At 38.8% G+C, this 13,691-nt stretch overlaps 1 protein-coding gene across 3 annotated transcripts in view; it reads left to right on the top strand.

Annotated features, from left to right (window-relative positions):
- Positions 1-13,691, top strand: part of SEC24C (SEC24 homolog C, COPII coat complex component) — a 39,679-nt gene that overhangs the window by 23,764 nt on the left and 2,224 nt on the right. For all 3 annotated transcript variants that reach the window (XM_072869620.1, XM_072869621.1, XM_072869622.1), the window contains 14 exons: positions 1,825-1,963; positions 3,934-4,049; positions 5,330-5,454; positions 5,723-5,914; positions 6,887-6,980; positions 8,194-8,310; positions 8,793-8,963; positions 9,351-9,447; positions 9,735-9,880; positions 10,363-10,501; positions 11,315-11,433; positions 11,817-11,996; positions 12,663-12,854; positions 13,288-13,377. In XM_072869620.1, coding sequence (XP_072725721.1) covers positions 1,825-1,963; positions 3,934-4,049; positions 5,330-5,454; positions 5,723-5,914; positions 6,887-6,980; positions 8,194-8,310; positions 8,793-8,963; positions 9,351-9,447; positions 9,735-9,880; positions 10,363-10,501; positions 11,315-11,433; positions 11,817-11,996; positions 12,663-12,854; positions 13,288-13,377 — 1,917 coding nt within the window. The remainder of the gene's footprint in view (positions 1-1,824; positions 1,964-3,933; positions 4,050-5,329; positions 5,455-5,722; positions 5,915-6,886; positions 6,981-8,193; positions 8,311-8,792; positions 8,964-9,350; positions 9,448-9,734; positions 9,881-10,362; positions 10,502-11,314; positions 11,434-11,816; positions 11,997-12,662; positions 12,855-13,287; positions 13,378-13,691) is intronic.

Genomic DNA, 13,691 nt, shown 5'->3' with positions numbered 1-13,691 from the left:
TAATTCCTGTATTGCTGTATTGTGACTGGAGTTTAAAAGGAGCACAAAAGGAGAATGTGGTCTTATTTGAGAAACCTGGAGGCTTGTGGAGCTGCACATTTTTAGAGAAGCTTTACAAACAACTAGTTGTTAGGTCTCCTGCTGTGTTTATGATTTGAACAAACACTGGCAATATCCAGAAAAAACATGGCTAGGATTGGAAAATTGCCCTGGAGACTGGTCAGCTTCTAGCATTGGAAAGTTCTTTATGGCAAGGGCAAACTCCCTGTGGAGGGGCCCTTCTAACAGATGAAGGCTCAGCTGTTCAGAGCAATAAGACTGTAGATAGAGCTAAAGCTTAACATATCAGTAATGAGAGGATAAATGTCACATGAAAATACAGCATTCAGATACATCTAGAATATATAAAAATTCATTACCTGGTTGCCAGGTACAGGACCTTTGCCCTATGTTAATGTACAGTTCAGAAAGCAAAGCTTGAGGCTTCAGAAAGAACTATCTCTGTGCCTTCTGGGAGTAAGTGGTTAGTGTCAGGTTATGCATAGCACTGCATATTTACAGCACCCTTGTAGTTTGTTTGCATGCATATTATTGGGGGAGAGGCTGAGGAAAAAAGCTTATTGCGTGGAAGTACAATACCAACATAGCCTGGCAGTCAGAAAACTTTAAATTTTGTTTCCTCTGAGGAAGTCAGCCTGGGCGATAGGAGCTGAGAAATGCTGTCTGCAAAACCATTGTATTGTCAATAAATGATTAGTGGGGTTGATGAGAGATGTGACACATCAGTGGCATGAAGAGGAAGAAAGTGACTGGAGCATTTGCTCGACTCCTACTCAATGAATATGTTGTCTCTTAAACATGATCAGAAGTTTAGGGTGACTAAGAGAATTAAGACTGGACACCTTTAGTGTCAGAAAATTTAGAAGTAAGTAGTTAAACTTTCTTTTGAGCTAGATTGTTAGTTATGAAAGGTGCTTTGAACTATGAAGGCAGCTTGTAGCTTGCACAAGTTCTATCTTAATCATTTTAAAGTGCTTCCTGCTCGTTCTGAGGTTGAGCAGCTGCAGAAGTTGCCACGTATCTGATTCTGGTTTGGCTGCAAAAAGAATATATTATCAGTAATAGTTCAAAAATGGTATCGCTACATAACAGTTTTGAGGACTTGCTATACAATGGGGTTAAGACAAGCAGAACTTATGGATATACTGTATTTCATGGTGGACTTCAAAAATAAGTCTTTATCAGCTGAAATTTCTTAAGATAGTCTGGATGCTCTATGTTCTTGAATATATGGAATGCAATGACTGGCTTCTATTTTGTCAAATCTTGCTTTTTACAAGGGAAAAAATATAAGAGGTGAAGAGTTGCTTTTAAAACGCCCAACCTGTGGTGAAATGTAAATTGTATGCTCACTCCCATGAGGTTACCACAGCCATTTTTTGCATGGTTTTAGGCTTTTGTGTTCACTTGGGATACATCTGTGCTATGCAGTGTGGTACTCCTGCTAGAGCTCGTGCTCTTCAAGCAGGCCACTATATAAGGTAGTGCAGCACCATGCAGAAGTACTTGTTTGTGTCTAAGTGGGATAGCCCATTAATGACTGCATCCCACAAAGAACTGCTGTGCTAGAGTTTGCGTTGAAAAGCATTTACAAAATACTTGTTTAGGCTTCCCCCACCCCCTGCACTCTCTCTCACAGCTGCTGAAATGTTAAATCCTATGCAGTGTACAGGGAGATAGTTTTAAGCTCTGCAATATGTGTGGTCACTTCTTTCTCATTATCATGTGACCTTTCTTTTTTTTTTTTTCCCCCTGCTTCCACAGACCCTTCCTTACTTGGTAGACCATGGAGAATCTGGTCCTGTCCGATGTAATAGGTGCAAGGCTTACATGTGCCCTTTTATGCAATTCATTGAGGGTGGAAGGAGGTTCCAGTGTTGTTTCTGCAGCTGTGTCACTGAGGGTAAGGCTTCTTCTGGAAATCGGTCTCTAGGCTCTATTGGAATGATCTTTGAACAAGATGCAAGCAAATAAATCTTTATCATGTTATGATCATTTATAATGTATACTGTGCTTTAATGTGTGTTTAGTCTTGTAAAAAAACATTATAAAACATGTTCAGTGCTCAGTTCTGAAATTATGTTCAAATTGAGTGAGTGCCTATGTATTGCAATATTATTGTACCTAATTTTTAACAGGAGGTACTTGTACCATAACGTATGGTGGTTTGAAAAATTATTTATGCTATTTTCTTAGGGTATTTCAAACTTTTTTCTATGATAGACTGAGATGTACATCTAGTCAGTAGCATGAGTTAGGATTTTTTTTTTTTGCTCACAAAGCCTGGTTAAACACTGCTTAGAGATGAGATTGCATCTAAATCTGCTACAGCTGAATAGGAGTGTTCAATACGTGCCAGTTAATCTTAGTTGCTCTTCTAAATTAATATAAAACATGCTTCCTTTTAAGCAGAATTCACTATGTGCAGCTCATAGCATGACATCCGTAGATTTGTTTTGAAGGCACAGTGGAATGTAAGGTACAAAAAACCGTATGGTGATGCTTTGAGTAGTATGGTGATGCTTTGAGTAGATAATTTGGTAGTACTGATGGCTTTTAATGGACTGTTTGTTCTTATCACCTCAGTTATGCTGTACAACCATTTGTACAAACCAAAATGGGAAGCTGACGGGGGTTAAAATGGCCAACATTAAAAAACTTTTTTGTCTGGTGATTTTCAGCCTGCATTGCATTCCCTGTCCCTGCTTACTCAGCAGCTGTATGAATGGCTGTACCTGTAACAACTGAGCAGGGGCAGAAAAGGGAGGGACACTCAGACTGCTGATGAAAGCAATGCTGTGAAAATACAATGTAGTTGTACCTAATACTTGAGAACAATTTCTGTTTTCTCTGCAGAAACAATCAGGTAATTAGCTCGTACTGGATGTGTTCTTGGAGAAGAGTGATAGGTGCTTATATACATAGTCTTAACGATGTCACTTTGTTTTCTTTTGAACTGTTGAAACTTTGAATGTTTAGAATAATTTAAAGGTGGTGAATGCTATCATTACAGATAATCTCATTTTATTCTCCCCTGGAGCTATATAGGCAGCTATAGCTGGAATACATTTTCTCATCCTAGCAATTCTGCAGGAGGGACTCTCTGTCATGGTAGTTCTTGGGGCACAAGGGAAATGCTTTCTTTGTTTCTGCAGCTGACTTTTGCAGGTGAAAACTTAGCTTAACTGCTATTTTACCTTCTGATGCCTGGTACCAGCACAAAAGTACTGGGCACTGGGCATGTGCTTACACTTTTGGTTCCTCCTTCTTAATGCTTTACAATCTACTGTAAGAAGTACCCTGTCTATTCTGACAAAAAGATTATGGCAGTCTCTGCACCCGAGAGTGCCTAGAAGGCTTTACTCTTGTGCAGCATGGAAAGAGAAGGAAAAAGCTAACTCATATCGCAAAATAAGGAGGTCAGTCTTTTGGTAAGCCTGAATTGAGTCAGTAATGTTGTAGCCTGTAGTTTGCCTCAAATTCAATCGTAAGTCATTTGTTACTACTTATACAAGATTGTTATATTTTTCCTTTGGACTAAATCCTTCAGAAAAATCCTAAGAGCATGTTGTAGTGACACTTCTGATATGAAATGTAAAATGAGAATGTAAAGGAGATTCCGGAGAAGTACAATAGTGACTATACAGTGTGCCACCTGGTGCATAAGACAAACTGGAAGCAGTTTGTCTGTATTTCTTGGCTTTAGTGATGCTCTTAAATTGCATGATATTTTTAATAATACTTGCATGCTAGCACAGAGTGCTAGCTAGCTTTCCTGGAGTTTTATTTGAAACAGCTGTTGTCATGTTAGCTCTCTAGTCACAGTGTTTATCATGGGTGTGTCACTGAACTTAATGTTTTTTCCTTCCCCAGTGCCACCTCACTACTTCCAGCATTTGGATCATACTGGAAAGCGAGTAGACTTCTATGATCGACCTGAGTTATCACTGGGGTCTTACGAGTTTCTAGCAACAGTTGACTATTGCAAGGTACAGTAGTATGCGTTTATTACTGTATTTTGTTTTGCTTTTAAATAAAAAGCCTATTTTTCCTAAAAGTAAGCATGACATGAATTGTCTGGGGCTGCTTTCTAGCTGGCAGAGATAATTAATAGCATTAATCCAGCCCACTTCATTGTGTAGGATAATGCGCTTGTCTGCTTACTTCCCAAGTAGAGGAAGTCTTGATCACACGTGACATAATTTTGTTATAGCTACCTCTGTCATTCTCTTCTGGGGCTATATAAGCAGCTATAGCTGCTGTTAACTTAGCAATTCTGCAGGAGGGACTCTCTCACAGCAGTCCTTGGGGCAGAAGGAGTATGTAGGAGAGATTCAAGAAAAGCACAATAGTAACTATGCAACGTGCCACCTGTTGCCTAAGACAGACTTTACCTATTGAACTTAAATTTCAAATAGTGGTTAAAAACACAAGAATAGTGTGGAAATATATATTGTCAGAGCTAGTTCACTTTTAAATTAAAGATTTAAATAATAATTAACTTCTAAGGAATAGGAAAAGTACGTGCAAGGCATTTATTAAAGTAACTTATACCTCTGCTGAAATAAATGCTGGGAAAATAAATGCCTAAATGTTGCAACTTTATACTGGTTACCTTCTGATGCCTCAGCTTTACTTCGAGTTAAGGGAAAAACCAATTATCTTGCTTCTAACGGCATAAGAAGCATTTTTAAGTCAAATGAGATGCAATCTTCCCAGCTTTCTTGAAAGTTCTTCTGTTTTGCTTTTGTTCTGTGTGCTCCTTCCAGTATGACCTATAGATTTCAGAAAACTGTTTGACTGAAACAAGTTTTTCTTTCCCAAAGCAAACCTGATATTTAAGTAGAAGGGAAAGGTTGCAGTTCTCAGAGAGGAAAATATTTTGCTTTATATTGATGAAATCACCTGTAACAAGTCTGGTCAGATTCCAAAGTCTTCAGAACTGGCAGGAAACTTCCCTGTCTACTTTCCCTATCTGTCCTAGTCATGTAAATGGATGATTTAACTGCGATTAGCATGTTCTTCGCTAAGCAATGGCAAAATCAGGCTACGGCATGTAATACCAGTCCTTTTCAAGCACAGTGTGTTTACATGTCTGTTAGTTGGGCAGGGATGGGAGAATGATCTGAAGAAGCAATTACTGCTCATGAGTAGAAAAGTACATGAAAGCAATTGGAGTTCTGACCAGCATTCATTTGTCCATGTTACAGAGCTGTTACGTGGGCTGCATTACATGGCCATAATGTGAATTCTTCCCTCTCTTCCACAGAATAACAAGTTTCCCAGTCCACCTGCTTTCATTTTCATGATTGATGTGTCTTACAATGCTGTGAAGAGTGGCTTAGTGAGGCTAATATGTGAAGAATTAAAGTCACTCCTAGATTACCTGCCCAGGTAAATATATTGTGTACTACTGTAGCCAGTCAAAATGGGGGAAACTGTCACTTTTTCCCTTTAAAAAAAGCTAGAAATTAAAACATTATTTGATAATCCTGTCAAGCTTTTCTTCAGAAAAAGGCCAAGCAGGATATGTTTCTGGGTACCTTTCTAGGTGAAAATAAGTTTTCCTTCCTTTCATTTTTCCCTTATCCCTTATTGTGTTGGGTTCTGTGTAATGATTTCACTATCTACTTAGATATGAAGGCAAGTATGTCTCTTACAGGGAAGGCAACATGGAGGAATCAGTCATTCGAGTAGGCTTTGTCACCTACAACAAAGTGTTACACTTCTATAACGTGAAGAGCTCACTGGCACAGCCACAAATGATGGTTGTCTCAGATGTGGCAGATATGTTTGTGCCACTCCTTGATGGTTTTCTGGTGAATGTGAATGAGTCCAGGACAGTTATTGCCAGGTAATAGAAACTGATTTACAATGTGTGTAGTAAACTTCTTGTTTGGTAGATTCAAGTGTTGTGTGCTTATTTGTCATGTTATTCACCTAGACATTAACTTCCTATGCTCTTTGAAATTAAGCTGGCAAAGTAGGATGGGAAAATTCATGGGGTAAGGGTGTATTTGGCTTGTAGTCCAGCTTGGCAGAGGGTATATGTAAGGGGATTTGGTGCAGAAGGGCATTTCTGTGAAAAAACAAAACACAACTAGAATGATGCAGTGTGAAAGTCGTAAGAATACTGAATGACTGTCTTTAAGGCAACTGCCTAAATAACTGTAAACTGGGACAACAGTGGTGTCTAATTTTGGTTCTGTGGAGAAAATGGAAGATAAAATCTAGAAGGAAAGAAAGAGAAATTAGCAAAGTTTTAGCAAACTATTTAACATGATACTTGAACTGTAATTAAACTATGGTGTGTAGCTAACTATGTTTTGGGAACTAGACCTGTCACTGCATGTTTTTAAAGAAAATTTCTAGCTTGTTTTTTAGTGGATTAACAAGCATAAATACAAAACTGTGGATTAAACCTGTTAATCTTTGAACAGTACACAGGATGCTTGGCAAACTGAGGCCAAGAGTCACTAGTCTTTCCTAAGAGTTTACTTACCAATATATATTGGAATATATTAAAAGAGCCGGAATTCAGAAGAGCTATTGGAGTAGGCATCAGCTGAGGCTATACAGCAAGCGCTGAGGCTATACAGCAAGCGCTGAGGCTGTGGATGAGAGAAGCCAATGAAGAATGACAAAGTATCATTTTTTTCACAGATAGATGATGAGATGCCAAATACTGTAAAAGTTATGCAAATTTACAGACACAGTAGGGACTTCTGTTTAAACCACCTCAGTCCTATAGGTCATCAGCTCCAACTGTGTGGCTTTTCCAGTTAAATGGAATCTTGAATTCCTCCTTTTTCTTGTTCTTTGCTAGTTTGCTGGAGCAGATTCCAGAAATGTTTGCAGACACAAGAGAAACAGAAACTGTTTTTGCACCTGTGATTCAAGCAGGGCTGGAGGCGCTGAAGGTTAGTAAGTGCATTGTCATGGCAAATTGTTTTCAGTCTGAGTACTCTGAAGTTTATGTTCTGCTAACACACGCTGAGACAACAATTCTAAAGCTTTTTGTAAGTCTCCTTGTGGTAGATGTGCTACAGGTAGGGAGTACTGGGCTCATTTTTCAAGTGCATGTACCTCCGGTTCTATGTAGCTAGCTATCTGTTCTCTACCCAATTTTTTTAAAATAATTTTTGCTTAAAGTACAACACACGTGGTTTAATTTCAGTTACCTGGCTGGGTTTTGCTTTGAACAGTTTATAGAACCTAAAAAAAAAAAAAAAAGACCCTCCAACATTAAAACCAAGTGCTGAAGTCTGTCATGTCTCATTGAGGAGTTCTGTAATGTGGTGTCTTTCTAATCCTGTGCTTAAAGCTCTGGTATAATCTTAAATAAAAGGAGAGAATGCAATCTCTTGAAGTTGCCCGCAACAATGTGCTAACCAAGTAAACCTTTCCTAAAGTTCTTCCATTCCAGTACTTCATCCAGATAATTACATGCCTGATCTAACTCCAACTTGTATATACTGATCGAATTGATTGCCTGTGTGTTCCCATCCAAAACTGTTCATATAGCTCTATTTGTCTGTCATGTAAGTCTTTAGAAGTCTCTCTTAAACTCAGTTTTCATGACAATTGTTCAATCAAGAAATAATATAAATTACTAATTGATTGTTTGCATACTGTATGTGTCAGAGAAAATAACCTACTAAATATTGGCTAGTGTTGACATAGGTTATTCATTTAAAATTAATGATCTGTTGAAGCTTAGATTACAAAATCCTTTGTCATTTCGGTGACTCTCTTACTTTTCCACAAACTCAGTAGCTGCAAATCAGAGAAGAAAGCGATCTAACATGTTTGCGCAAAACCTTTTGTAGCTGAGTCCTGCTTACTGCTCTGTGTCTCCTTGGAGCCAGTCCTTTTCTCCCTGCCATGGAACTAGCACAGGTCCAGTAGAACTGAAACTTGCTTTTCTATAATTGACCAGTAAGCTGCGCTCCCTGTATTGGATACCCCTGAAGTAACCAAGTGATCACTGAGCCTGTGTGTCTGATAGAGTGCCTTCCTGACATAAAGAAGTGAAGTAATGAGGATGCTTGAATACTTGTTCTTGAATCACAGTTTCCCTTACAATTTTTATAAACGTTTCTAACCTGTGTTTGTGTACTCACTTTCCTGCAGGCAGCTGAGTGTGCTGGCAAGCTCTTCATTTTCCACACCTCTCTGCCCATCGCAGAGGCCCCAGGGAAGTTAAAGAACAGGGATGATAAGAAACTGATCAACACAGATAAGGAGAAGGTAATAATAACTTGCATGATCTTTATATTACAGGTCTATATTATATTCTTTATGAGATAAAGTAACTCTGAAGCAACATTTAAAAAATTACAAAGGTAGCATGTAATGTAACCATCCCAGGTAGTATCTTTTACCATTGCACTTTTATCTTCTCTTCTCAAGCAGAGCTGTGTAGACTTGACATCATAAGGACAGCTCTGGTATGAGAACAAGAAGAGATAGATCTAGATTCTTATACAGGATAAAATACCATAGCTGGGTTAAAGTAAATGTGCTGAACTTACAATTAAAGCAAGATGTGTAGTAATTTTCATAATATTCAACAGTTCTTCAAAGGCAGGGTCAGGAAGAATTTATATGATCGTAATTTCCTTTAAGAGAGACTTAAAGTATAAAAGTGTATTGATTGGGATTATAAACTGGATCTCACTTTCCTTTTCTTACCACAAACTTCTGATCTCATCTCTGACTTTCTTTCTTAGACTTTGTTTCAACCACAGACAAGCTTTTACAACAACTTGGCCAAGGACTGTGTGGCCCAGGGCTGCTGTGTGGATCTGTTCCTGTTTCCAAACCAGTATTTGGATGTGGCGACACTAGGTGTAGTACCTTACCAGACGGGAGGCTCCATTTATAAGTATGCATATTTCCAGGTAAGAGTGACATTGACTCAGACTGGTATTTGATCTAAATAAGAATTATTGTTTAGTTAAGAGTTCTTTTTCATAGTGGGAAACCATAGTGAACAAGTGCATCTTTGGAAATAAATTGCTACTTAAATTTCAAGATTTTCACCAAAATTATTTTGTTAGCTTTATGTCCTTGCACAAAATAACTCTATTAACAAAATCAACAACAAGAAAAGCTATGCTGTTACCTTTTAGCACAATATTTTATTAGCAGGGCACCGAGCACTGTACGATGGCTGATTTTTAGAGTGAGACTGCAGGAGATAGTATCTGGTTTTAAATTACTTCATGGTTTATGGAGCAGCTCTGATTTATGGGAGTATGAAACTTGAATTATTGCTTGTGTTCTAGCTGGAGACAGACCAGGATAGGTTCCTGAATGACTTGAGAAGAGATGTCCAGAAAGAAGTGGGATTTGATGCTGTAATGAGAGTGCGCACAAGCACAGGTGGGTGTTAGCAAGAATGAGTCTTAATAAATGGACCAATTCAAGCATGTCACATGGGAAGTAATAGATTTTTCCCTAATTTAAAACATCTTGAGACTAGGCTATGCAAAAAGCTCTGCTAAAGCTTCGAAATTCTAAGACTTTTGTCGAGGCTGAGCCAAGATCCCTGCTGAAATCTGTCAAGATAACTTAGTGTCACCGATGACAGGATTTTCAGGGCTCCAAAGGCTGACTGTCATGTTATTCTGTTGAAAATTGTGGTTCATGTTGGGTTTTTTCTTTTTTAGGTATTCGAGCAACTGACTTTTTTGGAGCTTTCTATATGAGCAACACAACTGATGTAGAGATGGCAGGTTTGGACTGTGATAAAACAATCACAGTGGAATTCAAGCATGATGACAAACTGAGTGAAGACAGTGGTGCACTCCTTCAGGTGAGGGGGTAGGCTTTCTAGGAGAAAGGAGTGAGTTGACAATTTAGAATTGTCAAAAAACTGTGTCAAGGGGCAACCAAATCTCAACTGTGGAGAGTACCAGTTGCAGAAGAGGATGAGGTCATCTGAAGTGAATTATTAGACACTTCTTCAAGGAACTGTTTGTTTTTTCTTTCTGCCCCTTGCTATACCCTTAACCTTTCAGCATACTTGTTCTCAGGGTGACCTAGACTGCTTCAAACTACAATCTGTTTTCCAAGACCAGTTCCCTTAATACAAATCGCTAACATTGCTGCTTGTTATCTTTCATTGACCCAGTTCTTAGCATATGCTTTTAGCTTATTGTGCAAGTCTTTTACATAATTGTCTTATTTGTTTAGACATCTGAGTCCTAGTTTTTAATGAAGTATATTCAAACCTTGCCTTTCTTATTGTAGCAGGACCTCATTTTTCTATATCCTGGCATTTTTTGTCTCCTACAGTGTGCTCTGTTATATACAAGTTGCGCAGGACAGCGACGACTCCGCATTCACAACCTCTCCTTAAACTGTTGCACGCAGCTTGCTGACCTCTATCGAAACTGTGAGACAGACACGCTCATCAATTACTTGGCTAAATATGGTAAGGGTAAATATGGTAACAAGAATTGCAACCTTTAACTGCTGTTAAAATGCCTCTTGTAATCCAATGACACCTGTTTATTCTCTTTGCATCAAATGTCAGGTGGCAATCTTGATACTTCAGTCATTTATGGGAAAGAGCATAAAGCTGTGATGATAATATTGTTGCTTAGGACGAGACCTACAGATAGAGGGTGTAGGCTTATCCTTCATACAAATGCTTGTCTAAATTTTTTTAATAGAGGTTTGTATTGACAACTGTCTGAATTCATCCTTGTATTTATTTTTGGACTGGTTTAGTTTGTTCTTTAATGGTTCCAGAATTTTGCTCCAGGAATAGGAAATGGTGGCCTTTGCTCATAAATCTGGGTTAAATATCGTACTTTTACGCACTGTACCCTATTTACCCTTTCTAGTTTGCAGTAGAAGCCTACAAATCCAGCAGAGATTTAGTTGTGTATCTTTATCGCCATTAAAATGTAAGAAACAGTCCGTTTTCAGTCCATTAAAGAAAGATGGCCAGGCTATAAAAGGAGTTTTTATAGTACCCCATGCTTTCAAGTATGACTAAACGTATTTTAAAGTACGTGGGAGATAGAGAGTTGAAGAATATGTAATAAAATGGAGTAAATTAGCTTCTTCAGATCTTCAATAGGAATGTATCATCTCTTTCCCACAAGTTTGAAGGGGAAGGGAAAAAAGACTTTCGTAAACAATAGTTGTTTAGATTTACTTTGTGGAAGTAATGTTGAGTTTTTTACTGTTGATAGGCAATCACTTGATAGCCATCCATTTCTTTCCTCTTTCTGTGCAGCATATCGTGGAGTTCTGGGTAGTCCAGTAAAGACTGTACGAGATGCACTGATCAACCAGTGTGCCCAGATCCTAGCTTGCTATCGAAAGAACTGTGCTAGTCCCTCTTCTGCTGGCCAGGTAAACTCCAATGGTTTCACTTGAATCACACTATTGGATGTTAAGAGGTGATGAGAGCTTCCTCCTACTTAACCTACTCAAAAAAAGTCAATTGCTTTGCTCAGCAGAAATTTGCAAAGAGAAGACTTGGGGAAGTAGAGAAACTGCAAGTAAAACTATAGTTGAAAATGGCTTCTTGGACATCTGTCTGGAGCCCAGGAAGCACTGCCCGCTCCAGGGAAAAGTTTTATGTTACTTTTGCAAGTCCATGATATAATTATACTATCAGCTTTCACTCCTCACAGCTGTACTACACTTTGTTGGTTCATGCAAGCCTCATTTTGTCAAACATAAGCTTTCTCAGCAAGACAGCTGACCAGCTTCTGTCTGCTTGTGACTTGTAGCTGATCCTCCCTGAATGCATGAAGCTGCTTCCTGTGTACTTGAATTGTGTGTTGAAGAGTGATGTCCTTCAGCCTGGTCCGGAAGTCACAACTGATGACCGTGCCTACATTCGTCAGTTAGTCACATCCATGGATGTGGCAGAAACAAATGTTTTCTTTTATCCCAGGCTTTTGCCCCTGGTGAGTAATTCAGGATATTCTTACTACTTGAGACTTGCTGTTGTCTTGGCTTGTCATAAGGACTGGCATTTATATTTTAGCAAGGGAAAGTGATTTGAGAAGGATTTGGGATCTGCCGTCTGTTGGGATACTTCACTTAATTCAACTCCATGATAGATGCATTACTGCATCTTGTGAATTTGCTGGCGGATCTTTTTCCTGAGCTGTGAGCATGTGACTAGTGGCAAAGACGACACTTTTGACCCTTTCATAGTCTTTTAAAAGAAGTCCTAAAGCTTCCTGTAAGTTTATGTAGCAATTTTCATCATTGCAGGGCAACTCCACATACTATTCTGACTTTTCAGTACCATAGTTGCTGGAATAACACTAACAACTAATTACATTCCTACTCCAGGAGGCAATATTGGAACTACAGAGTAATTTCACAGTAGCCTTATGTCCTGTTTTGCTGACCAAGAGTCTCTGATGTGCTTCTGTGTCATGTTCAGTAAGAAAACTAAGCTAAGGAAGATGATACTTCAGTCATGGCTATTGCAGTCTTAGGCGTCCTAGAAATGAGAAAACTATTGGGGTCTTAGTGGCAGGAATTTTCAGGTCATCATAAGATGTACTTGTTTTATAACCTTGATTTTATTTTATTTTATTTTGTATTTCATTCTGAAACAGACCAAAGCAGATGTTGACAGTGACTCCTTGCCAGCAGCAATCCGGAACTCAGAGGAACGTCTCTCCAAGGGTGACATATACCTGCTGGAGAATGGGCTGAACATCTTTGTGTGGGTGGGAGTCAACGTGCAGCAAGGCCTGATCCAGAACCTCTTTGGAGTGTCATCCTTCAGTCAGATTAGCAACGCCTTGGTGAGCTGGATGGTAGTGTGGGAGCTAGTGTCTGCAATAGTCACCCAAAACTTAAAACAATGAGAAAGCAAGTTGAGAAAATAGTGTTAAATTTTTCATACTAGGAACGAGAGCAGCACAGGTTTGTGAAACTATAGTGGAAATGTCCCTAGTCTGGGCGTGTCGGGCAGGCATTCTTTTGCCTAGCTTTATTTGACAAGCTACATCTCCACTGACAGTGAGGAGAACCGTTGATATGTAAATGGAACAAATGATTGATCTTTAATTCTGATATCATGTTATATTCTTTTTCAACTAGTTGAGGTCAAAGAGATTGTATGTTAGTGGGGGTAGACATATCTCTACTCTTATGTAATATAACAAAACTGCTGAGTTTTGTTTAATGTTGCTCTACTTCACGTGACTAATGGGGATTGGACATCTTTCATTCCAGAGTACCCTGCCTGTCTTGGAAAACCCCTTTTCAAAGAAAGTACGAGCTATTGTTGACATGCTTCAAGTGCAGAGATCCCGCTACATGAAGGTAAAAATGTTGTCCCCCATTCGTAGCTTTAAATCCCCTTCCTTTTTAGCAGAGCAGGTGGTGCCTGGTAATGCTGCAATGCTGAACTTATTCTTCCTGATCTCATAAACATGATTCAAACATGAAGTTTTCAAGGATCTGAAAATAATTTTGTTACTAGTTTTGGAGTTCTGTGCTTACCATAGTTCTAAAACTAGTTTTTTTCAGACCTATTATAATATACTACTGCACAAACCACATACATGGTATTTTCCTTCTATTTAGAAAGGATTGAGACTTAACCCAGCTTAGTTACAGAAGTCAAAGCACATAAG

The sequence above is a fragment of the Ciconia boyciana genome, chromosome 8 (assembly GCF_034638445.1).
Source record: "Ciconia boyciana chromosome 8, ASM3463844v1, whole genome shotgun sequence".
NCBI lineage: Eukaryota > Metazoa > Chordata > Aves > Ciconiiformes > Ciconiidae > Ciconia > Ciconia boyciana.
This window is presented reverse-complemented; position numbering and strand designations above follow the sequence as displayed.